The sequence below is a fragment of the Mustela lutreola genome, chromosome 9, assembly GCF_030435805.1.
Source record: "Mustela lutreola isolate mMusLut2 chromosome 9, mMusLut2.pri, whole genome shotgun sequence".
Taxonomy (NCBI): domain Eukaryota; kingdom Metazoa; phylum Chordata; class Mammalia; order Carnivora; family Mustelidae; genus Mustela; species Mustela lutreola.
This window is the reverse complement of record NC_081298.1, coordinates 11,149,537-11,176,919: the sequence shown is the minus strand read 5'-3', so window position 1 is coordinate 11,176,919 and position 27,383 is coordinate 11,149,537. Positions and strand designations below refer to the sequence as shown.

Sequence of the window (27,383 nt, the reverse complement as noted above, 5' to 3'; positions counted from 1 at the left end):
GATAAAAGAAAAATAAATAAAATATAGATTTTTTAAAGAATAAGCTCTGTTCACTAAAAAGACATAATAATAGGGGCGCCTGGGTGGCTCAGTGGGTTAAGCCGCTGCCTTCGGCTCGGGTCATGATCTCAGGGTCCTGGGATCGAGTCCCGCATCGGGCTCTCTGCTCAGCAGGGAGCCTGCTTCCTCCTCTCTCTCTCTGCCTGCCTCTCTGCCTACTTGTGATCTCTCTCTGTCAAATAAATAAATAAAATCTTAAAAAAAAAAAGACATAATATAAAGAACTAAAATACTTAGAATATACTGAAGTTTTAAAAAATATATGTATGTGCTGAAATCAATGAGTTAATGATACTTTTTAAAAAATTAGTCACTATTGGGAGATGCTAAGGCATCTGCTTTATTAAGTGAAAATGAAGGCAAAGGGTGCACCTGGCTGGCTCAGTCGGTACAGCATGTGACTCTTGATCTTGGGGTTGTGAGTTCAAGCCCCACACTGGGCCTAGAGCTTATTTTAAAAAATAGTAATAAAATAAAGGCAAATAATTAAGCATTTCTCTCACTTAAACTACTAACAGTCAACTAGTAGCTAAGGGAAGTTTCTTTTTCTTTTAAAAAAAATAATTATAAACTTATAGGAAGTTGAAAAAAAATGCAAAAAGGTCCTATGTATACTGCACCCAGTAGTAAAGTCTTGCACAAATACACAACAGTATCTCAACCAGAAAACTGACATTGGTACAAGCCACAGACCTTGTTCAAACTGTATCTGTTTTACATGTACTGTGCAACAGGGTGTGTGTGTGTGTTTAGTTCTATACAATTTTATCACATGTGGAAGGTCATACCACCACAAAGAAGTTTTTTTTATAGAAGTATTCTGGTCGCAAGGGAATACTACAATTGGAATATCTGCATTTTGCAACTTCCAATGAAATGACCGATCGAAGCCCCAAACAACAGTTCTAATGGCTGTTAACTACCCCAAAGGCAGAGAATGCAACGTCACGTGCCTCCTGACAAAGGAACTAAACATCTATGACTTACTCTCATTCCCCAAAAATCAAACCTAAGTCTGAGCAAGCCTCAAAAGGCAACTACCATGTGATGTACCACAGGGACAGAATGAAGGACAAAAACCACAGGGTTTTTGCAGAAAAGAAAGTTTAACAAAATTCAACACACTTTTAAATTTTAAAATTTTATTTTATTTTTTTTTTTGACAGAGAGAGAGATCACAAGTAGGCAGAGAGGCAGGTGGGGGGTGGGGGAGCCGGCTCCCCGCTGAACCTAATGTAGAGAGTAGAGAACCCGATGTGGGACTCCATCCCAGGACCCTGAGATCATGACCTGAACCGAAGGCAGAGGCTTAACCCACTGAGCCACCCAGGCGCCCCAGCACACTTTTATGATAAAGACACTCAACATACTGGGCACAGAAAGAAATTACCTCAACATAATAAAGGCCCATATGAAAATATATGGGCTACAGCAAACATCATACTCACTGGTGAGAGACTGGAAGCTCCTCCTCCAGGATCAGGAACAAAGCAAGGATGCCCACTCTTGCTACTTGAATTCAACACAGTATTAGCAGTCTCAGCCAGAGCAATTAGGCAAGAAAAGGAAACAAAAGGCATCCAAACTGGAAAGAAAGAAGTAAAATTGTATCTGTTCTCAGATAACATGATCTTATATGTAGAAAACTCTAAAGATTTCACACACACACACACGCACATGTACACGCACACGCACACACACACACACACACACAAAACTCTGTTAGAACTAATAAATGTGGGCGCCTGGGTGGCTCAGTGGGTTAAGCCTCTGCCTTCGGCTCGGATCATGATCTCAAGGTCCTGGGATCGAGTTCCGCCTAAGGCTCTCTGCTCAGTGGGGAGCTTGCTTCCTCCTCTCTCTCTGCCTGCCTCTCTGCCTACTTGTGATCTCTGTCTGTCAAATAAATAAATAAAATCTTTAAAAACAAAGAACTAATAAATGAATTCAAGTTGCAGGATACAAAATTAACACATAAAAAATCAGCTACCATTTATCCATACACAAACAATGAGCAATTTGAAAAGGAAATTGTGAAAACAATTCCACTCACAATAGCATCAACAAGAATAAAATACTTGGAAATAAACCAAGGAAGCAAAAGACTTGTACACTGAAAACATTACTGGAAGAAATTAAAGACACAAATAAAGGCAAAGACATCCTGTGTTCATGGGTTGGAAGACTTAATATCGTAACAATGTCCATTCAACCCATAGCAATCTGCCGATTCAATGCAATTCCTATCAAAATCTCAATGGCAATTTTATAGAAATAGAAAAAAAAAAGTCCTAACATTTATATTGGATCTCAAAGGCCCCTGAATAGTTGAAACAATCTTTAAAAAGACAATGTTTGACTCCTCACACTTCCTGATTTCAAAACATGTTACACACAAAGCTACAATCATCAAAATACTATCGGACTGGCATAAAGGTAGATGTACAGACCAGTGGAACAGAATAGAGTCAGACGTAAACCCTCACGTATGCGGCCAAATGGGCTTCAACAGAACACACAGTAGGGTTCAGACAGCCTCAACAGACAGTGGTGGGGAAACGGGATATCCGAACACAAGAAAGTGAAGTTAGACCCTTCCCTTAAGACGTATATAAAACTTAACTCACAAATGGACTAAAGGCCTAAATGTAAGACCTAAAACTATAAAAGTCCTAGCAGAAAACAGGGGGAAATGCCTGACATAGGATTTGGCAAAGATTTATTAGACATGATGCCCAAAGCACGGGAAACAAAAGCAAAAGCAGAGCAAACCAGCAGCACCTCAAAGCCCCCTAGGCCTCGAAGGTGGCCTCACCCACGCCTCCCAGCCCCCACCCCACTCGAGTCGCTTTCCCATCCCTCCACCTGCCTCGGCCTCGGTAAGGGGTTCCCCAAGGCCCCCAAAGGTTGGCCCGAAGCCGAAGGCTGTCCAGCCACAGGGACTTCTCGGAAACAAGGTGTTCTCCTGTGAGTGAATTTCAGTTTCTCTTTCCTTCTGGCCAGGTCCGGGGAAGGGACCTGCGGGCTCCCCTGTCTCTGCGCCTGGGTGGCCTCACCCAGACCCACGTGCTCACCTGGGAAAGGACTGGCCCCGCCCACGAGCGCCTTTCCCATGCAAGTGGAGATTCCAATTTCCACTTGCCTTTTCCCTTTACCTACATCAGCAGGGGCTGCCCAGGCAGCCTGGCTAAAAGCAGAGCCATGCAGTGGGGAAAGCAGTGGGGATCTGGCCATGGCGACAGCGTGGGTCCTGGTGCTGGTGACCTTGCTGCTGGGCTTGACTGGAGCGGGCTCTGTCCCTACTTCCAATCCCACCTCAACCAGGAGGGGCTGCCTCATGAGCAGGTTCCAGTCTCTGTCACCGAGCGAGCTGAAAGCCATCAGGAAGGCCAAGGATGCCCTAGAAAATGCGCTCTCGCTGAAGAACTGGAGCTGCGGCTCTTGCCTCTTCCCTCAGGACAGGGACCTGAGAGTGCTGCAGGCCTGGGAGCGCCCCGTGGCCTTGGAGGCTGAGCTAGCCTTGACGCTGAAGGTCCTGGGGGCCATGGCTGACTCGTCCCTGGGGGTCGTCCTGGACCAGCCCCTCCGCCTGCTGCGCCACGTGCACTCGGAGCTCCAGGCTTGTGTCCCAGCTCTGCCCACAGCAGGACCCAGAGCCCGGGGCCTCCTCCACCACTGGCTGCACCGGCTCCAGAAGGCCCCAAAGGAGTCCCAGGGCTGCCTCGAGGCCTCCGTCACGTTCAACCTCCTCCGCCTCCTCACGTGGGACCTGAAGTGTGTTGCCAGCGGAGACATGTGTGTCTAAGAACCCAGGGCCCCACGCTCAGCCCGCCTGGGACCCGGACCTTTCCTGGGCACAAAGCCTCACCCCTGCCTTAAGTTATTTCCTCTCAACCCCTTATTTATGCAGCCCTGATCCATACTCATGAGATGTTTATTTTTCTACTTTTGTACAACGTGCAGCAAATAAACAGGAATGGGGGGAAAAAATAAAGCGCCACTACTCCGGAGACTGAGAAAACAGAGGAACGCGTCAAACAACAGCGCGGCTGCAATCAGCAGAATGCAGGCTCGGGCAAGCTCGGAAGGACTAGAAATCCAGCTTAACAAAAACATCTCAAGGAGAAAAAAAATGAGGAAGATGGTGTCCCTACACTCTACAAGGACAGCCTTCAGGGTAAACGTGATTTAAAGATCTATCCACCATTGCGATGTGGAGACCTTATTTGAGCCCTGATATGGTTTCTAAAACATGGATTTCTAGGACAACTGGATTTCAGAACTCTGATTGCATACCGATACGGTGCACTGAAAGTCCTTGTCTTGGGGAGTCAGGCTCAGTCAGAAGAGCATGGTGATTCTTGATCGGGGTCGTGAGTTCAAGCCCTGCGTTGGATGCCGAGATTACTTAAATAAATAAAACTTAAAAAAAAAAAAAAATCAAAGTCCTTGTTTTTTATTTTTTTTTTTACTTTTTTAAAGAAGATTTTATTTATTTATTTGACAGACAGAGGTCACAAGTAGGCAGAGAGGCAGGCAGAGAGAGAGGGGCAGGGAAGCAGGCTCCTTACGGAGCAGAGAGCCCAGCCCGACTTGGGGCTCCATCCCAGAACCCTGAGATCATGACCTGAGCCGAAGGCAGAGGCTTTAACCCACTGAGCCACCCAGGCGCCCCTAGTCCTTGTCTTTTAGGTACACACACTGAAATATTCACAAATGAAATAGGTATCTGGAATTTGCTTCAAAGAAATTTAGGAGGGAAGTGGATGGACAGATAGAAAGAAGGGCTCCTGGGTGGCTCAGTGGGTTAAAGCCTCTGCCTTCGACTCAGGTCATGATCTCAGGGTCCTGGGATCAAGTCCCGTATCGGGCTCTCTGCTCCACAAAGAGCCTGCTTCCTCCTCTCTCTGCCTGTCTCTCTGCCTACTTGTGATCTCTGTCAAAGAAATAAATAAAATCTTAAAAAAAAAAAAAAGAAAAGAAAGGAGACCAGGTCGGCCGCAACTTGATAACTGCTGTGTTGTTGAATCTGGGTTCAATGTACATGATATTTGTAAATAAAAAGGTTTCTTCAGTGAGAAAATGGGGTGGGGAGGGAATGTGGTTTAAGCAAGGTTAATAGTTCATGCCTTTCTTACATAAAACCTCTGGCGGTAGGCAGGGCAGGCTGGGAACCGTGGCGGCTTCCCGAGCCTCAGGGACCGGCCCCTTCCAACTGCTGCCCCGCCCTCTTCTCCGCTTGGCTTCTGCCTCAGTCTCACATGGTTGCTCCACTCCAGCCAACACAGCCGTTCCAGCCAGGAAGGAGGAGTAGGGTGGGAAGAAGGACAAGATCCTGTGAAAGACTCATCTAGGAAGCCACACAAACCACCTCTCGGTCCCAGCGACCAGACACGGGCGCTTAACCATGCCCGGCTACAGGAGAGGCTGTGATAGGCAGTCTTCGTTCTGGATGGCCATGGGCCTAAAAAATCAGGGCTTGCATTACCAAGGGAGAAAGGGTGAGCGGAGAGCGGGGTTCAGTCTGGACCATCTGCCGCCATCCTTATTCCTCTGAGACTGGTAGTGAGGCGTGGGGGGTGTCACAGATGGGTGCTGGGAGCTGGCGGCAGAGCTAGCGGACAGCTGGTGGGCCTGATGATGTTAAATATGCTTGTCACTTACATCCCCGGATGAGGCGATCTGCTCTGAAGTCACCGCTCTGCTTTGGATGCAGGAGTGAGTGTCTGGCTTCCTCTGCTCTCCCAGGGCCGGGTGTGCGTCTCCAGGAAGCCGCCGTGCCCAGCAGTGCCATTTCCTATGCTGTAGCTGACACCAACCCCAACGCTTCCCCGGGCCTTGGTCTGGCCCGAGGCCTGGATGATTTGTTTGCCAATGCAAAATGCGTGAAATGGAGAAAACTGCTTCTTCTCTCCCCGACAGCTGAGGGGCCCTGTAGGGGCCAACCCAGCCGTGGTCAGTCCTGCAGAGACTCTGCTGCTACCGAGAGCCTGGATGTCCCAAACCACGGCTGCTCTTACACCACCCTCATGGTTTTCGCCATACATCTCGCTTTCAAGTCAACCTTCCTTTTAAAAAACCCCTAAACTGATTTTTGAAGTGATCTACCATGGCTGCAGATGGAAAGCAGTATGGCCTGCTCCAAACAGAAGGCAACCGAACATCCAGCTCAGATTCTGCCCATGCCCAATACCTGCTTCCTCCTCGGTCAAGACAAGCTAGCAGTGAACGGACTTCCTCCTCGGCATTCAAATGGACCAAAAGAATTAAAGATGTAATTAATTTTTGTCATTATGTCCTCCAGTGTTACCACCAACAATCGTTTCTCCTGGAGTCTGTGGTCCCAGACCTAACAAATACAGCTGAGGGGTGCCTGGGTGGCTCAGTGGGTTAAAGCCTCTGCCTTCAGCTTAGGTCATGATTCCAGGATCCTGGGATCAAGCCCCACATTGGGCTCTCTGCTCAGCAGGAAGCCTGCTTCCTCCTCTCTCTGCCTGCCTCTCTGCCTATTTGTGATCTCTGTCTGTCAAATAAATAAATAAAATCTTAAAAAAAAAAAAAAAAAGAAAGAAAGAAAGAAACACGCTGAGCTCTGCACACCTCATTTTCTGCACACCTTACAGGCGGGGATCGTAATACGACCTAGCAAACAGGAAAGCTGAACGCTGTTACATGGGATCATGCACGTAAAGTCCCAGCATAACCCGGCTCACGGTGTGAGCTCACGAATGCCGAATGCCGGCTATTGTCACGTCTCAGTTCTGTGGAGGAGAAAATGTGAGTCCTGTCATTGAAGAATGCGGTTTGAGCAAAACAAACAAAAAAATCCAGGCAACCCAAACTTCAACAGCAGCAGGGAGGGAGGGACATAAAACCCCAAACGCCTGGTTTAATAATGGAAGACACTTTATTATTTTTTAAATCATCTCTCAACATTTCAATTCTTAGTAGAAATCAAATGTAAAACATCTGCCTTTTTAAATTAGCATATATTTTATCCAGCTCAATCACAGCAACCTCATACAAGAAGGTACACACCAAGAACAGGGGCAGAGCGTTTTCTGTTCCAGTCTGCGAACACAACAGCATCTCCGTGATGACATGTGCGCCAAACCTTCTCTCCCAGGATGAGGTGGGCACTCCTGCTTCTGCCCACTGGTGGCACAAGTGACCTGGCATCACGGTTGGTAGAGTTCCCGTAGGCTGGAGCGATCTGGGAACGGAAAACTAGCAAACTAGTGCTCTCAGGAGTAAAACAGGCATCGACACTTCTGAAATGTGGAAAGGAAGAACATCAAAGATGATGACCCCAGAGTGGCCTGGTCTTAGTAATAAAGGGGTTGAAATTCAGCTGTATATACACATTGAGTATCTACATGTGCTCTACCAGATATATAAAAAAGAGCCATAGAAGATTTGGAAAACCTTAAAATCACTCGACCGAGTTGGAAGAACATGAGCAAATTCAGTGACCTCAGGATTCAGCCAGATTTAAATTTGTTCAAGAGCTGAATACCTCCTTCTACTACCAGAAAACCCACTGCATGTAAATTCCTATAATATTCTGTACATCACAAACACTTATGGCTAAAATATAGTAGTTTACAAGGAAGTGGTTTTATTTTCAAATTCTTGCCCCACTCCTGCTCTGCACCCCAAAAGGAAGATCCAGGGGTCAGTCACTCAGAGTTTAAGGGGCCTTCAGGTTTGGAAGTGCTGAGGCTCGGCTGAGTGTCTCAGGAAACGTCCGTGTGATGGGCACACGCTGACTCGGGCCCACTTTTAGTGCAAAAAAGATCACTGATGTCGCAGAGTCCCGGAAACAGGCGAAGAAGGCTGAGATGGAGGGGAGGGGGAATCCCACAGGATTTTCCTTCTGAAACAAGACTCCAGAGGTTTGGAGTGCGAGGTTCACATGCAGCAAGAGACAAAGACCAGGCTATTGATCTGCAGGGCAAGGGTCCTGAAGGTCACTACGTTACTGCGGTCCACAGGTGCAGAGACCGCGCCCCCCGACCCAGCCCATGCTAGCCCCCTAAGTGTACACTGGAGGTAGGTATATAGAGATTTATTGTAGGGAAGACAGTGGCTCTCCACCGACTCCGGGACATCGTCTGTCTCTGCCCCCACACTCTCCGCTCTATCCTCGGGCTGTGGTTTGTGTAGGGTACAACACGGAAGGGCACGAGACCCTCCCTTGGAAGACTGAAGAACCCAGGCCGTTTGTATAAATAGCTACATAATTCATGTTTTAACCACTTTGAAACACACGGCAAGTTGAATATTTATTTAAAAATAAATCTCAAAAATATCTATTTACAGTACAGTGAGAAGGGCATGTGCAAACAACAGAAAGGGGGAACAGTCCATCCTGCCATGGAAGGCCACACCTGGATGTGCTGGAGCAAAGCGCTCGGACACACGGGCCGCACCGAGCTGCAGTGGCAACAGGATGCCATTCAGGGACAGCTGGACTCCGCCCACCCTGGAGACTTGGACAGGAGGAAGTCAGCAGGGTGGGGGGAGTCCAGGTGGGGATCCTTGTGTTTGGGAAGGGGGCGGCCAAAGGATGAGCCATGGGAAGAGGCCCGGTGTGGCAGGAGGGCTCATTTCACAAGCCAACAGGCCTCTAGCTCGGCGCTCCAGGTGGGTATTTGGAGGTGACCTGGAGGGCCCTTCCCAGTCCAAGTTGGCTTTGGAGTGGTGGTGGTGGTTGGCGGGGGGGGGGGGGGGGGGGGGTGGAGTCTGGGGGGGGGGGTGGTGTTGACAAGGGTCTCGGAGTTAGAAATCCTCTCCGAAAACAAAACGAACAACGCAACAGGAGTGGAGAGATTAGCAAAAATGAATCTGAACGGAAGTGCCACCCTCTCCCTTGTCAGGCGACAAAGCAGCCACCAGATGAAATATCTGGGCCACCCAGTGAACTCCCATATGGCGCAGCCACGCCCACGATCCCCGACACCTACATGGTCAGATGCAGGTCTCTGCTTCTGAGATCAACACACTAACACTTCTTCCCCGGAACGGGGCACCGGAAAGTCAGTGGCGTAGCCCTTGGAGCAGGGGGTGCAAGGTCCAGTCTATCTGTACACGAGATGGGAGAGCTGGGTGGACTTGTAGTTCAGCTGGTTGTTGGGCATGAACTTGTGCAGCTCATTCTTTTTGCAGCAGGGGTCGTAATGGTAGGCGCTGAGACAGCCGTCGCAGGAGACTTTCGAACACTGGGTGCAGGTGTTGGTGGCACCCGGGCGGTTGCAGAAGCCACAGCGGGAGGTGGCTGTGGTGGGGGTCTTGGGTTTTGGGTGGAGGTGTGGCAGCCGCTCAAGGCCCTGCGTCTGGCCAGCGTACTTCTCCCGCAGAGATGACCCATGGGCCAGGCTGTCGTGGGCGGAGGGCTTGCCAGAGAAGGCGCCGGGCTTGGAGGCTGGGGGACCCGCGAGCAGGCTGTCGCAGCGCTGGCAGAGGGAGGAGTTGCAGGACAGCCCGCAGTTTTGGCACTTGGACAGGGAGGACTCTTTGGCAGGGGGTGAGCGCTTGTGGTAGACGGGGTGGGCATCGTTTCGGACCAGCCACACGTCCGGCCGCAGGGCGTCCTGCCTCCGGTATGCGGCCCTGGGCTCCGAGTCTGTGTACAGATCCACGTCGTCCTGAGCGGAGAAGTATGTGCCACGCAGCAGGCCGAGGCCGTTGCTGGGGGAGGCGGACGGCAGGTCATCTGGGCTTCCATGGGGGGAGCTGGACATGGTCAGCAGCGAAGCAGACGGGCGAATGATCTCATCCTTGAGGTCGTCCCCCACGTCTGGCGCCGTGGGCTCCTTCCGCAGGCTCAGCGAGGCCTTCAGGGGTGGCTTCCGGCTCTCCCAGTAGCTGTCGTAGGCATCTACCGACCTCGAGGGCTTGGTCACCCTCGGCTTGTAGTAGTCCTTGGCCGCCCGCTCGCTGGCTGACTTCTGCAGCGCCACGCGAGCCATGGAGGCCGTCAGGTGCTCCCGGCCCTCAGCCCGCCGCCGCAGGGCCTCCGAGCAGCCCCGCACATCCTCCGTGCTGCTTTTGCGCTCGTTCACCACGTCCAGCTCGGAGTAGCCCTTGTCCTTGACTTGTGAGTGGATTTCCAGCATCTGCTCACACTCCACCTTGGCCAGAAAGAGCTCAAAGGAGACCATCTTCACCTGGAGGGTCTCCACAAGCTCCTTGAGTCTGTACGCAGTCCCTAACTCAGGCACGTAGCCCATGTAATGCAGGATGGCTCGGATGTCCTCTTCCAGTAACGACGACTTGACATAATAAACGAAGGGGCCCGTGTAGGTCTAAGGAGAAGGGGACAGAAAAACAGAGGCACCGTTTGCTCTCTGAGACACATGCAGAGCCGGTTCCAGAGCCCGGCACACCCAGGGCAGAGCCTCTGGAAGCATAGGGGGAGTAGCGGGGAGGAAGGATCTCGGCAACCAATCACTGCAGCAGGCAGAGGCTGGCTCAGCGCATCGGGCGCAGGAGACCGCATGGTACTCCTGCCTCGAGCGGAGGGTACAAAGCTGCCGGCTTCCCATACGGGGCTCAGCAGCTCTGCTCCAGATGAGGAGGAAACAGGGCAAACAGGTCTAAAGAGAAGGTATGAGAGTAGAGGCAGAACGCCCAGTGAGTGAGTAGAATATTCCTTTTGGGCATGTCTGCAAGTTCTGAAGAATAGTCTGGCTTTGTGGAAGCTCTCCTGAGCCATCACCTGGCTTCGGAATGATTCCGAGTTCTCTTTCTCTCTTAAATCCATCCTCCAGCCTCCTGTCTGTTACCACCCAGTCCAAACCGGCTCTCAGGGTACCCCAACTTCCATGGCAGCCTCCTAACTGTTCTCGCCGCCCCCACTAGTCTATTTCCTATCCAACAGCCAGAAGGATGCTTTGCAAATGGAAACTTGACCCTGGCCTGCCCTGATTCCCAGCCTGCTTAGGGTCAATTTAAGCCCTATGCCCTGGGCTTCAAGGCCCTGTATCACTAGGGTGCTGCCTACCTTTCCAACCTCACAGCTTCACGTGGGAGCTGCCAGGGGCAGGGACCCAGTAAAGAGATGACACTGGTCAGACAGCAAGTAGGGAGCCTCCCCCAGCGGGGGGTGGGGTGGGTAAGGGGGAGTATTTCCAGTTGTTATGGCAAAGGCAGTGGGGAAGACAGGAGAGTCTGTGGGCAGAGGAGGCAGTAATTGGCACAAGCCCTCTCAAGTGGGTCTGGGAGGGGAAGAAGGCAGAACAGTGCGGTTGGCCCTTCCCTAGACCTTACCTTGATGCTTCTGAATTCCTTCTTCCACGGGTAGAGGAAGAGGTTGACGCCCACCGTTTCCAGCACACTGAAGGCGCAGTGCAAAGCCCGCAGGCTGGAAGAGCTGAGCGAGCGCAGGGAGCTCTCCACCACCTCATAGAACTGGATCAGCCGGAATCGATAGAAGGGATCCACCTTGTGTAGGCTGAGCAGGGCCGAGGCTGCCACTCGAAGGTACTCATCACTGCCAGGCCGCTGCTTGCTGGGGGTAGTGTCCACTCTGCCCTCATGGAACTGCACGTACTTCCGAAATAAGTCATCCTTATATTTCGTATCCATTGAACTGGGCTTCCCCATCTGATCCAGAGACGGGGAGGGGGCTACCTTATCTCCTCCATGGTTTCTGGGTTCGAGGCAGGGCCATGGCTAAAAGCACTGACATGGTGCCCACCCGCACTAGGGGCGTGCTCTGGAAAGGGAAGAACAAGAAGCACGTCATTCCTCGAAATGGTCCACGTGCCCAAGCGTGGCTGCTGAGACAAAATGAGAGGCAGAACTGGCCTGAGCTACCCCAGGCATCACCAGCCCTGGGTCCCTTTCTGCTCATTCATTCACCACATTTACCGAACACGGACTATATGCCAAGTTGTCGTGGAAACGAACAGGTCCCTGACTTTGCTGAACTCCTGAGTGAAGAGTACAGCTCCAACCTGGGTTTGCAGGGAGGAGGAGTTTTAGAAAGGCCCCCACCCCCAGCCTGGGCAGTGCTAGTCAGACCTGAAGAATGAGGGGTTTGCTGGGCAGAGAGGTGGGCGGAGACTGTAACAGCAGCAGCACCGCCAGGGAGGAAGGCCCCGAGGAACACTGTCGGCGCCTACTGTGCGCCAGGCACTTAGGCACACAAACGCATTTCATTGTCTTAAACGACCCTAGGAGGCAGGATCCCCATTTAACAGATGTGAAAATTAAGACAAAGAAATATTAAGAAAGTGCCCAAAGATCTGAAACCACGAAGAGGCAGAGCTGAGCCCTAGCGCCTGGCTCTGAAGTCTCGCCCTTGACCGCCGCGCCCTGCTTTCCTGAGGCAGGAAGGAGCTTGGCCTTTGAGGAGAAGGCAGGCCAGTGCAGCTGAAGCAGCGAGGGCAAGGGAAGGGGGTGCCCAGAGATGAGGCTGCAGGCACCATCAGGACAGGAGCCCACGCCCCGACAGTACATTTGACTCAAAGATGCCCGGGAAGCGCCTGAAGAGCTCAAAGGAAGAGGGAGAGGGCTGTCCTACCAGGGGTCGCCTCACCCACCTTTGACAGCCTGCATTCCCCCATACCTTCTTTTATTTATTTATTTTAAAGATTGTATTTAATTTTTGACAGAGAGAGACACAGCGAAAGAGGCAACACAAGCAGGGGGAGTGGGAGAGGGAAAAGCAGGCTTCCCACAGACCAAGGAGCCCGATGTGGGGATGGATCCCAGGACCCTGGGGTCATGACCTGAGCCAAAGGCAGACACTTAACGGCTGAGCCGTCCAGGCGCCCTCCCCCCTACACCTTTAGAGAGGTTTATAGTCCCACTGGGAGAGGACAGAACATTCTGAGCCGGGCTACACCAGATTTATACACTCTCGCTGTCTGCTTGGCTGCTGGTGAGTAGAACATGCACAGAGCAAGCAACAGGGTTGGTGCCAGAAGGCCGGGAGCAAATCTGGGTTCACAGAGGGCACTGCCAGGGCTGGGTGGGTGCAGTGGGCAGCGCGGCACAGGCATCACCAACAGATCCCAAAGCCAGACTGCCTGGGTGTGACTCTTGGGTCTGCTTCTCTGGGCAAATTACTCAGCCTCTGTGGGCCTCAGTTTTCCCCTCTGAAAATAGGGGTTGGTAATAGTACCTACAGTCCATATTTGGTGGAAGGTCATGTGCCATGAGTATATAAAGCTCTTCACAGAGGACTGGCTCGGGACAAGCCCTTGACACACACGAGCGGCTACTGCTGCTCTCTGGACGGGCCGGCCCCCTGCCACAACAGCGCACATTCTCAAGAAGCTAAGATCAGAGCGGGCGAACATGTCTGCCCAGGAGGCGATGTGCATTTCCAGCCTCGTCCATTCTGACCACTAGCTACAGGCACAGGGATCCTAACTAAATTCCTCGTTAAGGGAACCCAAGCACAGAGCCAGGGGTCTGTGCTTCATAAGCACCTGTCTAAGTGCAGGAGGCTCTTGCTGGCTGTGGAGACAGTGCGGGACTGAGAAGGAAGCTGAGGGGAGGGGACAGCCCTGTGCAGGCTGTCGGCAGATCTGGCCTCAGCTCAGAAAGTGCTAATGGCCTACAAACCTGGCAGCAACCATGAGGCCCATAAAGTCATCCACATCTCGAGCCGCTCGCCTGCCTTCTCCTTTGGGAAGACTCTTGGAAGATCTGAACTATGAGGTGAGCGTGAGCTGTGCGGGAGAACTGGGGACAGAGAGGCCGCCTTCTCCCACCCACCGCCCTGCCAAGGGAGCCCAATGCTTCAGGGACAAATACACTTAAGAAGCACAGGAGGCAAACATAAGTCCATTAGGATAAAATTCTACCTCCTGACCAAGGTCAAAGGCTTCACATGGTCTACTCCTGCGCCCTCTCACAGCTGCCTTCCCTTTCCCTCTAAGTTCTACCCACAGGGACCTTTCTGTCTGTTCCTCAAACCCACCAAGCTCATTCCTGTCTCAGGACCTTTGCCCATGTTGTTCCTTTTGCACGTTCTTCCTCTGATCTTTCCCATAGCCGGCTTACTCTCGTTACTCAAGCATTAGTTCAAATGTCACCCACAGGTACCTCACTGGCAACCCCAGCGCAGTAACTCCCTGCTTCCCAGTCCCTTGGGATCCCATTATCGTGGGATAATCACCATCTGAAATTACCAACTTTATTTATTCATTTACTAACTTCCTTTCTCTTTGTACCCCCCCCTTACCCAGTAAGCTCCGCAAAGGCAAGGACCACATCTGTTTTGTTCACCAGGGTGCCTAACACACAGCCTGGCACACAGTAGGTGTCTGATCAAACAGGTGAAATGAATGATCAATTCAAGATGCCACTCCTTCAGTTTCTCACTGAGCTCTCCCAAGAATCCTGAGAGATCAGCTGGAGAGAGAAGGAACAGAGAGGCTCCACGACATGACATGCTGTAAGGAGCCAGGGTAAGGGAACCCAAGATTCCAAGCCTGCCCTCTGAGGCACTGTGTTCCTTCCCATACATACCCTATGATTTCCGAGTTCAACAAGTATTTATGCAGCACCTATCCTGTGCCAGGCTCTAGGATGGGTGCAGTGGGAAGATATGGGGTGGGTAGGGGGCAGCAGTTGGGAAGCCACAGCCTCGCCCTCAATTCTAATTGAAAGAGCTTATTATCAAAGTTATTACAATCCAAGAAAAGACATCACTGCCCTTGCTATTAAAAACGCATATGGGGGCACCTGGGTGGTTCAGTTGGTTAAGCCACTGTCTTCGGCTCAGGTCATGATCCTGGAGTCCAGCTCCACAGGGAGTTTGCTTTTCCCTCTGACCTTTTCCCCTCTCATGCTCTCTCTCTCAAATAAATAAGTAAAATTTTTAAAAAAGCAAGAAAAAGAAAAGAAAAAAGAAAGAAAAGAAAACGCATATGTATTTACCATTTTTTATTCATCTGAGAGAAACTTCCGTCCTGTCTCTGGCCCCAGGGACTATTTTTTGGTTCATCTGATAAGAATTTAAACAGAGGGACATCAAGACTCCTAAATACAGCTGTGGTTTTTCTCCAAGGAAGTCAGCTTTGAGCCTATAGAGGCGGATTTTTTTTTTTTTTTAAACAAAGTCAGCCACCCTCAAGCTCAGTGTCTGCTGCTCTGTAATCACACCACAGTCCACACCCTTGTTTGTTGCTAGCACACAATAAACAAGGAAAAGGGATCTGAATAGCCCAACTGGTGTTCCAAATCCTAAAGTCAAGGAAAGGAAACCAATCTATGATGCATCCTGAACCAACATAGGCAGGTGAGGAAACAAGTGAAAGAAAATGAATGCTGAGATAAGTAAGGAAAGAGAAGGGAACGAATAATCACTGAGGTCCTACTATGAGCTAAGCACAGGGCCTTCGGCTTTAACTACATCATCCCACTTAACCCACATAACGTTAGAAGGAAACCAAGATTCGGCCATGAAACCACCTGCGCAGTGGAGTTTCCAAGGGTCAGAGCTGGAGTTTGAATCTGGTAGGCCCTGAGGCCCAAGGCAGAAGTGGATCTGAGGCCCAAACCTACGTCCAATGCCAAATCCTTGACTCAAGCTCTGAGCTAGGCTGCTTCTAGGCAAAGCCGCCCTGCGGCACCTGCTGGACAGCTCTACTCGAAAGGGCTAGGCTAAGTTAGAACATCCTATGGCAGGCGAGCAGAGTTAAGTTCTAAAAATTCCTATAGTAGCAAAATTCACATCTTCCCACACAGAACGGGGCTGGAAGAGCCACAAATCTCTTTATGATGTAAGCTCAAGGGCCAAGGGAAGAGGCTGGCCAGAAACCGGCCAGTGGTGAGGCAGCTGACATCATCCCTTCTGAATACATTTTCTGAGAAAACAGGCTGCATTGTAGCTGGTCATAGCTGGTGTCTTTTCTGAGCATAGAGCCAGCAATTTATTCCCAGCACTCTGCGAGAACAACAAAAAAACACACTCTCTGCAAAAACAGCGTGGTTACAGGAGACTAGACAGCGCAATGACAGAAGCCGTTAATTTCTCCAAGCAACCCAAGGATTGGAACATCATGACGTGCCAGTCTGGTGGGGTGGGGGGGGGAGAATGGCACTGTGAACATCCCTAACAGCGTCAGGCGGGTGCCCAAAGCCAACAGGCCTGGTCAGCACTTCCTGCACCCACAATCTGGGCTCCCTTTGAAAAACAAGTCGATGAAGAGAAATATTACATATACAGTCAGAGAGGTGGTGGCTTTTTAAGGATTTTTATCTTTCTAAAGATTATTTTTTAAGCATCTCAAAGGAAAGCTGTATCTGTTTAAAACCTCACTGAAAGGAACTGAAATGATCTTGGGGTAGCAAAGCATTAGCTTGGCTTTACCTCAACAGGCCCATTCAAGCAGAACGCTCCCCAAGCAGCATTTGAAGGCGCCCCCTCCCTGCACAGCCAAAAGCTATTTTGGTCCCAGCATTGCCCCAGTCCACAGGTTTACAGATCTCTGGTCTAGCTTCAGCCAGCTCTGAGTTCCCTCAGCCTGCAGAGAGCACCGAGAGGAGAGCAAGCAATTCAACCCCTCCACTTCCTAACCCGTCACTCCCTTGCACTCAATTCCAATTCTGAAGCTTCTGAGACACATACATCTAAAGCATGCTGCACGGGTTGTGAAACATCAGAGGATCTCCAGACCCCAATCAGATTCCAGAGAAATTCAGAGGCCTTGCAAACCTCTGAATATAACCCCAGTGGTGCTGAAAACGGGCTTCCTTACTGGCAGCTGCCCCATAGAGGGGCTCTAAAGGAAGTAGTTTCGCCTCCCCGCAGGGGCAGAAGCTAGCGGCTGCTATTCCCAACCTGGTCATTCCTACGGCCTCTGAGGGCCATACTGGTTGTGAAAAACACCCCAGTCCCAAACTCTGGCCTCTTCTGGGTGCATGAATGAATTAACAGCAGCTATCATTTACAGGATGCCTGCTGTATGTCAGAGACCGTGCTTCACAAGCATCATCTCATTTGATCCCCACCACAGCCTTAGGCACGTTCACTTCCATTTAACCAATTAGGCAAATGAAGCTCGGAAGATGAAATGTCTTGTCCAAGGTCACACAGTGAGTACAAACCCAGATCTGCTGCCAGAGACTAGGCTGGGGACCACTGCGCGGCAACTGCCTCCCGGTGGAGTCAGGGTGGCCTCCCGCTTGGTTAGTCCCCGAAGAGGGGGTGTTCCTGCTGAGCTGCCCTGAGCCACCCATGGCCGGTCCCAGGAGTCTACGAGGCAACCCTCGGCGGAGTGAGGATCCTGAGGACAAGCTGGGCTCTCGGGAGGCCGAAAAGGCGGGGCCGCCCGTCGCCCCCGCCGGCTGCGAGTGGACCCCACCCCCGGGTCGGCCAAGCCCCGCCGACTCAGGCGCCCCCTCTGCCCTGGGAAGCGCCGGACGCCGTTTCCGCCCGCGGCCGCCCCGCACTCACCCCGGCACTGTCGCCGAGGACGCCCGGGTCGAGGAAATCCAGAGGGAGCCGCGGCCGCCGCCGGAGCCGGGCCCGCCTGGGCTCTCGTTGCTCCGGCCGGCTGCAGGGTACCGAGGCCAGTACCCCGGGACAAGCGGTGACCCGGAAACACTCGTCCAGGAAGTGACGTCCTTCGGAGGCGGGTCCAAAGAGAGGCTGGGTCGCAGCTGCGCGTTGCGCCGGGGAGAGGCTGACGGTTGTGGGCGGCGGAGGAAGAAGCGGGAGGCAGCAGAATGAGCAGAGGCGTAGCGGAGTCCGGCTCTGGGGCTTGGAGGGCCGCCGCCACGACTGGGGCTAGACCCGGAAACAAACGGGCCGGACGTGACGCAAGCCAGCCTCAGGATGGTGGCTGGCCGGGTTGTCATGGGAACCGGTCTGGAGCTGGGCGGCGGAGGCTGGGGCTGTGAGCGCGGACTGAGTGATCCCGGCCTCCGCCTCCCGGACGGGTCCCTTGTCCAGGTGATCCGCGAGTGGCGCTCCCAACAGCGCCTGAGCAGGAGCTAACAGTTGGAGCCCTCGCCCCATTTTACAGACGCAGGTGCCGAGGCTTAAAGAGAGAAAGTGAGATCCCCAGCATCATGCGAAATGAAATCTAGCCTGGAGAGGACTGTTGATGTCACCGGCCTTCTTTAAGAACGGGGCTCCCAGCTTTGCCTTTGCCACTTACTAGCCGCGTGAATTTGGGCGAGTTACCTAACCTCTCTCAGCCTCAGCTTTTTCACTTGTAAAATGGAATACTAACAATACCGCCTGCGGGGATCCATGTGGAGTTAAGTGATTTAACACAAGGAAAATGCTTATTACCATAATTAGCATATAGTAAAGCTCTAAATATGTTTTGTTTTTAAAACCTGGTTAAGTCAAAGAAAACTGACCTCTCTCTGCCCTCAACTTCCCTAAATGGAAGCCAGCGTTGAGGAAGTCCAAGCCAAGGTGTCGCCTCCTTGCTTTGTAACTTTTCACCAGACATCTGGAGGTACCTGCGTGGTCTACACTGGCATCAGTCATGGTGGCTTGTCACTTCACTTCATGGATTTGTCTCTACTCCCACCAAACCGTGAGCTCACCAAGGGCTCAGCTTTTGTGGTTCACCACTCACTGAATCCTTACTGCTTGCAAAGTGCCTAACTCATACCCAAGACTTTGTCCAAAATATTTGCGATTGGGTCATCATTCTTTCTCTCTCTCTCTGTCTCTAACTTACCCCAGACATTTATTGAAGACTCAGAGTGGGGCACTTGGGTGGTTCACTCAGCTAACCACAGGATTCTTGAATTCACCTGATCTGAGTCGTGAGCTGGAGCCCTGCATGGGACTCTGTGCTCAACCAGGAGTCTGTTTGGGATTCTCTCTCTCCCTCTCCCTCTGCCAGCTCTTGCTCTCTCTCTCTCTAAATAAGATCTTTAATTTAAAAAAAAAAAAAAGAGAGAGACTCAGAGCCCATTTCATGCCTTGTTCTCTTCCTCCATCTTGCTCTTCTACCTTTCTGGCCTCTGTGCCTCTATATGCTGTTTTCTCAGTGTAAGTGTTCTTTCCCTCACCTCTTCCTTTCTATACATCTACATATATGTATACGTGTATGTATATGTATATCCATTCATTCGTTCATTTTAAGCCTGACATCCCCCGAAGACCTGGAACTCCTTACTCATTTGTCTCATCTGTGTTTCCCCTGAGTTCTGCACATGTCTGATCAGGATGTGCCCAACAGATGCTCCTTGATTGCACTATTCTCTCTCTTAACCTTAGTGTCCCCAGCTACCCTCAGCGGATCTTGTCTCAGAGGAGTCAGTGATACAATACACAGGGAAGGATGTGGAGAACCAGCAACATGCTATTCAAAGAGCAGTGATGACTGCATCTGTTGCTCTCAGAGCATCATTCAAGGTCTTTGTGTATTTCATCCTTTATCAGCTCAGGTTTAAGCTCCTCGTTGAATCATTTGTAAATTGATGGTGTTAATAGGAATTTCAGCTGAGAAAAGCCACAGAACTTGCTGGCTTTGCTACGACTCAAAACTGTTACAAGACTGCATGAGACTATTAAGAAGCCCCTTACCGATCTGTGGTTCTATGGCAGCCAAAAGGGAAATAGATTTTTAAGGAGGCTTTACTAGTAAGAAACACTAGTCATTGATATGCGGTGATGTTTTGTATCAGAGTGGGCCCAAAGTCTCTGTAGAGAGCTGTGTTTCTCATCTTTTAGACAGGGTTGAAGGCCTGAGATTTCTCTGCTTGGGGATGTGGAATTACAGAAGCATCCTTTTCAGATTTCATTACATAATGATTAGCAGATTATATAACAGTCATGTGACAGTGATTAGGCACCTCTACTTCCTAAGAGCCAACAACACAAAAAATCTACCTACTTCTTTCTATTTTTTACTTTTTCATCACAAAAATAATGCATGAATTCCAATGATCAGATGTGTTCAGAACAAAAAATGAAAAAGAGAAATAACCCTATGACCCAACAATTTGATGTCTTGGAATCTACCAGATAAACAAGCGTAACTACACGGAGAGACCTGTTGCATCCTTGTTTGTAGTGCAAAAGCGAAAACCGAAAGCATTCTAAATGTCCAACAATAGGGAAATGAAATATCCATACTCGTGACTACTACGTATCACTTAAAAAAGATGATGTAAACCTATTCAACTCTGCAAGACATACTGTGGGCTGAAAAAAAAAAACACCCCTTGAAATGAAAAACAAAACATCAACCAATACCATATATTTTCTAAAGGTATGTGTATATGTATAAAGTCAACAGGGGACAAGAGTGCAAATATACATCATTTAAACAATTTTTTTAAAAGATTTTATTTATTTATTTGACAGATGGAGATCACAAGTAGGCAGAGAAGCAGACAGAGAGAGAGGGGGAATCAGGCTCCTCACTGAGCAGAGAGCCTGATGTGGGGCTCGATCCCAGGACCCTGAGATCATGAGCTGAGCTGAAGGCAGAGGCTTTAACCCACTGAGCCACCCAGGCGCCCCCATCATTTGTTTTTTAAATCATCCTATAAATACATATGATATGATTTTAATATCTTCCCTAACAGTCAGTAAGCTCTGTGAGGACATAACTGTGCCAGTTCTGCTCACAATTATATCAGCGCTATCTGCCATATACACACTACCCCACATGAAATAGGAGGTTCAAAAGTATTTGTTTCTGGTGGAAATTGTCATTGAATGCCAGGTTTGATGTTAATATTTAAGGAACATACTATGGGCAAGAGGGACACAGCCGCTGCCCTCAAGGAGTATATAGTCTCCTTATCAGAAAGAGAAGATTAGGGGCACCTGGGTGGCGCAGTGGGTTAAGCCTCTGCCTTCAGCTCAGGTCATGATCTCAGGGTCCTGGGATCAAGCCCCACATCGGGCTCCCTGCTCAGCAGGGATCCTGCTCCCCCCTCCCCGCCTCTCTGCCTACTTGTGATCGCTCTCTGTCTGTGTCAAATAAATAAAATCTTAAAAAAAGAAAAAATATTAATAAGAGTAGATGGAGTAAGAAATCTGTAATTCAGGATAGAAGGTGGTAAATGTTAGGAGAAGGGTATAAAGCTTATAGAATGGAGATGTGACCACCAATAGGGCAAACTGGGGGCAGCTTCAAGGAGGAGGTGGCATTTGAGTTGGGCTTTGAGTGAGTTGGATGTATTAGGATGTCCAGCTTTCCTTGCAGCTAGAGAGGAAAGAAAGCAATCAAAAGCAAGGACCAGAAATTAATACTCTACTGCCTACAACCATATAAGGTAAGCAAAACTGGGTACTAGAGTACTACAGTCTCATATATTACCAGATATTAGTAGTAATGTTATCTAACATAGTGGCTGGCTCACAGAAGGCATTCAATACATGCTTCAGTGAGAACACTAATGCTATTGATCCTCTACCATGCTCCAACCAATTATTGCCAGTTTCCCTGCTGACTGTGATCAGATACTCAGATTTCTAAAGAGGAGGGAAGTCAAGATTTTTAAGTGAAATTCCTCAATTATAAACACCATGTGTAAATACACTTCATAGTTCTGTCTGCTGAGAGAGCCTACAAAAAATGACACCCCTCTAACAATAAGCACCTAGTACCCAGATCTTGCTTTCTAAATACCATTCTCTACTTTAAAAAAAAAAAAAAAAAAAGGCTTCTTGGAGAAATGACTGAATCTCAGTGTTGGGACAGGGAAATGCCAACATGAGCCTGGACCATCTTACTGAGCCAGAAAGTAAGGATATGCCAAAAGAATCATGTGACATATTGAAAGGACACAAAAGTCAGATTGGAGGGGTTTCTTCTATTGCCCAAATCTGGAACAATTTGAACATCAAAATAAGTAATGATAGTAATGAATTATAATCCTTGGTAGGGGAAGAAAGCATGACCCCATACTGATACTAAACATAACAACATGAAGTACTGTGTTGGCCAGAGGAACATGTCCAAGGGCTATATGTAGCCCCGGGTACCAGGTCTGACTCCCACACTAAGGATGGATGAGAAGCATCAAGTAGTTCAGCTGATTAGAGAGATGAATGCACAAAGTGAGCTGAGAATGGGGTGATGGGAGATCAGCCCAACCTCTGAGGACCTTGAAAGTCAGGCCAAGAGTCTGGATTTGACCCCTGGAAGCACCTAGGAAACAGTGAAGGTCTGTGAGCGGGACAGATCATGATTATAGCCCTTGCTCTCCAGCCCAGGTGCTTGGTGGTGCTTGGTGGATAGGGTATGGTGCATAGGAAATCAGCACGTAAAGCCCCAAGAAACACGGCACATTGAAACAGAAGTGAGTCTGCAGCTGGTACACCTGGGTTCAAATTCCTGGTACTGCATATCATGGCCCCATGAGTTGGACAAGCCACTCAATCTCTTAGCCCCTCCACAAGCCTGGACTCTGGAACCAGAAAGCCTGGATTTGACTTTGCTCCTTCCTGTGTATGACTTTAGACAAAATGACCTAACTTCTCTGTGCTTTAGTTTCTTCACCTTTGAAATGAGAAATATAAAAACAGTACTTACTTCTGTACAGGTTATGAGATAGTCCATATAAGCACTTGACATAGTAAATGCTCATTAAGCATTATCTATTATCAAGCCTTTTTTAGTAAGTGGGATAATGCATGGGAAGAACTTCACCCTGGGAAGTTCCAGTGCCTGGAAGGTTAGCAAGCCTGCAACTAATGTTGTCCATGATTAAGGTCATTGCTGTGCAGCATGAATTTGCTAGGGGCTAAGAATTCCATCTGCTTCTCAAAGCTCAAAATTATTTAAAAAAAAAAAAAAGGCTCAGAATTCATTCTGGTATCCACTGGTAGAGGAAGGACTGGGAGAATTTTGTAACCCCAAAGAAAGCATGTCTAGAAATGAAAGCTGGCATGTCCAGATTCTTCACAATCAGTAAGAAAGGCTTTCTTCCTTCTTTTCCTTGAACTATAAACCCAACTTGCCAATCGCTTCAATGTCTCTGCATCTGTCTTGGGAACCAGCCACAGATCCAAAAGTAACTCAACTGACTTAAGGCTGTTTATTGGGAGGTCCTTCTTGTCCAGCACAGCTCCATGGAGACACAGCTCATGGGGCTGGATGTGGAAGACGCAGCCAGCAATCCATGAGGGTGATTGTAAATTGCTCCTGAGAGCGGTAACTCAGACTTTATGTGCTCCTGGTACTTACTATTCTAGTTCCTTAAGGTGTTATGTCTTAAAGGACTGTTTGCTAAAATCAACCGTCTTTGTCCTTCCCTTGAACAGGCCAGGGAAAACCACAAATAAGTTGTCTTTGTTCCATAGCTACAATACCCCAAAGCAGGAAGGCAAAGCAGTCTGAAACCAAAAGGCCTGAGTTGAGATCCCAGCTCTGCCACTTTCTAGCTGTGTGGCTTTGGACAAGCAGTATAACCTCTCTGGGCCTCGGTTTCCTTATCAGTGAAATAGGACACACAAACAAAGATTAAAAAGTGAGGCCTACGATATCTTCAAAATATTAAGGTCTTGAAAGATAAAGGGAGCCTGGCTGGCTCAGTCAGTAGAGCATATGACTCTTGATCTTGGGGTCATGAGTTCAACCTCCATGTAAGGTAAAAAGATGACTTAAAAAAAAAAAAAAGATAAAGTGAGAGATGAACTGTTCCAGATTAACAGAATTTAAAGAACCTTGGCAATCTAATGTGCTATCCCAGATGGAACCTTGAGCTGGGGTGAGGGTACCCTTAAAAACAACAACAACACTTGTTTTTATTTAAATAAAGATTATTGAGACAATTGGTAAAATATGAAGAAGGTCTACAGATTAGATAATAGTGTTGTATCATTGTTACCTTCCTTTTGATATTTGTACTATGGTTTTGAAAGATAATGTCTTTCTTCTTAGGAAATACACTCTGATAGAAGGATAAGGACATCACGTCTACAACTATTCTCAAATGTCTCGAGAAAAAGAACATATGCATGTACAATATCTAGCCAGCTGTATGTGTGTCTGTATAATAGAAATGGAACAATAAAGCAAATGTGATAAAAATGCTGAAGGGGTCTCTGGGAGTTCTTTATTTTTGCAACTTTTCTGTAAGTCTAAAAATTAGTTCAAAATAAGAACTTAGAAAAAGAATGATCTAAATATAAAATAATACTTTTGTGATTTATTTTTAAGATTTTTATCAATTTATTTATTTGACAGACAGAGATCACAAGTAGACAGAAGAAGGCAGAGAGAAAGGAGGAAGCAAGCTCCCTGCTGAGCAGAGAGCTAAATGTGGGGCTCAATCCCAATCCGAGGACCCTGGGATCATGACCCGAGCCGAAGGCAGAGGCTTTAACCCACTGAGCCAACCAGGTTCCTTGTGATTTATTATTTTTTTTAAAGGTTTAGTTTATTTATTTGAGATAGAATGAGAATAAGAGAGAGAGCGCGCACAAGCAGGGAGAGCAGAAGGCAGAAGAAGAAGCAGGCTCTCTGCTGAGCAGGGAGCCCGGGGTGGAATTCGATCCCAGGACTCCGGGATCATGACATGAGCTGAAGGCAGACGCTTAACCAACTAAGCCACTCAGACCCCTTTTTCTGATTTCTTATTGACATTAAAAATTTTGTTGTGCTAACAAAAAAGGTATTAATGTCTTGATCTCAGAGTCATGAGTTCAAGCCCCGCATTGGGATCCACGCTGGACATGGACCTTACTAAATAAACAAATAAATAAAATAAAATATGGAATATTTCCAAAGCCCCAGAAAGTTCCCTCAATGTCCTTTCCATTTAAGTCCACACCCAGAGACAATCACTGTTCTTTCTTTCACCATGATTAGTTTTGTCTGGAACTTCATGTAAGTATGATCATGTGTAAAGTAATTATGATCATATGTAAATACTTTCATTCAGCATATTGTTTTTGGGATTCATCCATATTATAAGTATAATGTATTAATAGTTTGTTCCTTTTTATTGCTGAGTAGTAGTCTTTCTTATGAAGATGCCACAATTTACCCATTCACATGTTGATTTACTTTGCGGTGTTTCCAGGTTAAGTCTATTTGAACATTCTTGTATAAGATACAATGAACATTCTTATACAAATCTCTTTATGGACATGTGTTTACATATCTTTTGGGTAAAATTTGTGAATTTTACCTAAATTTTTTCTTTAGTGAAATTTGGGGTCACAGAGTGGACTTTCCAGTGAACGGTGTTGGAACAACAGGATAGCCATCAGAAAAAGCTAATATTGGATCCACTCCTCACACTGCATACAAAAATTAACTAAAGACAGATCATAGCTTTAAACATAAAATCTAATACTACAAAACTTCTAAATGAACATGTTGGAGAATATCTTTGCAACCTTGGGTAGATAAAGATTTTTTTAGCATATAAAGCCCTAACAATAAAAGGGGGGGGATAGGTTAGACCTTACAGGAATGAGAATTTTCTGCTCATTGAAAGATGATAAAGTTTGCTTCAAAATAGGGCAGGTGGTGAGTGAAGGGAGGATTTGACGAGGGTATAGAACACATAAAACTCATCATGATATGTAACTAACAAAGCTGGGCAACAGGTATATATAAATACATCATTCTATTCGCTTTACTTTCATATGTGTTTAAAATCTTCCATAATAAGTTTTATGATGTGGCATTAAGAAAAAGACACAGCTAAGAAAATGAATAGGCAAGCCACAGACTGGGAAGAAATATTTGCAGTACATAGATCTGATAAAGGATTTGTATATGGAATTTACAAGGTGTCCAAAAATTTGGTACAGTTCTAAGAGGTAGGCCTGAAATAGCTTTTAAGTATGTATGTATGTATGTATTTTTTTTTAAGATTTTTTATTTATTTGTCAGAGAGAAGAGAGAGAGAGCGCGAGTGAGCACAGGCAGACAGGCCGGCAGAGTCAGAGGGAGAAGCAGACTCCCTGCCAAGCAAGGAGCTCGATGTGGGACCCGATCCCAGGACGCTGGGATCATGACCTGAGCCGAAGGCTGCTGCCTAACCAACTGAGCCACCCAGGCATCCCTGCATGTATTTTTTTTTAAGATTTTATTTTTTTATTTGACAGACAGATCACAAGTAGCAGAGAGGCAAGCAGAGAGAGAGAGGGGGAAGCAGGCTCCCCGCCTAGCAGAGAGCCCGATGCCGGGCTCCATCCCAGGACCCTGAGATCATGACCTGAGCTGAAGGCAGAGGCTTAACCCACTGAGCCACCCAGGTGCCCCCCTAATGTATGTATTTTTAAAAGATTTAATTATTTCAGAAAGAGAGAGAGGGGAGAGGGGCAGAAGGAGAGAGAGAATGCTAGAGCAGGCTTGCTGCTGAGCGTGGAGTCGGACATGGGGCTTGATCTCAGGACCCTGAGATCATGACCTGATGAAACCAAGAGCTGGCCACTTACCCAACTGAGCCACCCAGGCGCCCCAGCTTTTAAGTATTTAAAGCTCAAAATTGCTTGTGTGCTACACCTGTGAGCAGCTCTGTAGTAGCAGAACTTTCTGTTGTGGTGGGGATGTTCTGTGTCTGATATGTCCAGTGCATACGTATCTGCTAGCTACGTGTGGCTCTTGAGCTCTGGAAATAGGGCTAGTGAGACAGAGGAACTGACTCTTTAGTTTTGTCTTTAAATGTATTTGCATTTAAATAGCCACAATATTGGATGGTGCAGGCCCTAGGGATAAAGCTCTGAAAATAGAAAAAATAAGAGTATATGCTCTTGTAATGTAGACAGTTATAGGCAAATTGCCCACTCAGGAGATTGTATTGTCTGTTGGTGCGGAATAAATGGCCACAAATTTAGTGGCCTAAACAACACACATGGATTATCTCAGTTTCTGTAGGTGAGGAGTGTTGGCACCAGTGTGACTGTTGGCACAAGGGCAGGAAGATCTCCCTGCAATTTTCTTTAGGATCCTTTTTTTAAAAGACTTTATTTATTTATTTAAGGATTTTATTTATTTATTTGACAGAGAGAGAGATTACAAGTAGGCAGAGAGAGAGAGAAGGGGAGGCAGGCTCCCCGCTGAGCAGGGATGTGGGGCTCGATCCCAGGACCCTGAGATCATGACCTGTGCTGAAGGCAGAGGCTTAACCCACTGAGCCACCCAGGCGCCCCTAAGATTTTATTTATTTGACAGAGAGAGACACAGCGGGATAGGGGAACACAAGCAGGAAGAGGGAGAAGCAGGCTTCCCACTGAGCATGGAGCCTGATGCGGGGCCTGACCAGGGATCCTGGGATCATGACCTGAGCCAAAGGCAGACGCTTAACAACTGAGCCACCCAGGCGCCTCCGTTGAATAACATTTTAAACCATCTGTCACTGCCTATTTGAGATCCCGTATTTCTCCTCTGAACCTTGCCGAGGATCTGGCACACAGG

The 27,383-nt window shown here is 48.3% G+C and overlaps 2 protein-coding genes across 2 annotated transcripts; one reads left to right on the top strand and one right to left on the bottom strand.

Annotated features, from left to right (window-relative positions):
- Positions 1-266: 266 nt before the first annotated feature.
- LOC131807476 (interferon lambda-1-like) lies at positions 267-4,457 on the top strand. The gene has a single exon (XM_059132861.1). The coding sequence runs from the start codon at positions 3,173-3,175 to the stop codon at positions 3,863-3,865; it is 693 nt and encodes a 230-aa protein (XP_058988844.1). The 5' UTR covers positions 267-3,172; the 3' UTR covers positions 3,866-4,457.
- Positions 4,458-6,948: 2,491 nt separating this feature from the next.
- On the bottom strand, positions 6,949-17,649 carry SPATA2 (spermatogenesis associated 2). The gene is made up of 3 exons (XM_059133195.1): positions 17,480-17,649; positions 11,332-11,779; positions 6,949-10,367 (listed from the first exon to the last, which is right to left on the bottom strand). The coding sequence occupies exons 2-3, from the start codon at positions 11,665-11,667 to the stop codon at positions 9,141-9,143; spliced, it is 1,563 nt and encodes a 520-aa protein (XP_058989178.1). The 5' UTR covers positions 11,668-11,779; positions 17,480-17,649; the 3' UTR covers positions 6,949-9,140.
- Positions 17,650-27,383: the final 9,734 nt, after the last annotated feature.

Excerpts from the sequence above, each read along its gene's own strand:
- LOC131807476 (XM_059132861.1), top strand. The coding sequence starts at position 3,173 with ATGCAAGTGGAGATTCCAATTTCCACTTGCCTTTTCCCTTTACCTACA.
- SPATA2 (XM_059133195.1), bottom strand. The coding sequence starts at position 11,667 with ATGGGGAAGCCCAGTTCAATGGATACGAAATATAAGGATGACTTATTT. Across the intron at positions 10,368-11,331 it reads AGGAATTCAGAAGCATCAAG|ACCTACACGGGCCCCTTCGT; the intron begins GTAAGGTCTAGG and ends CCTTCTCCTTAG.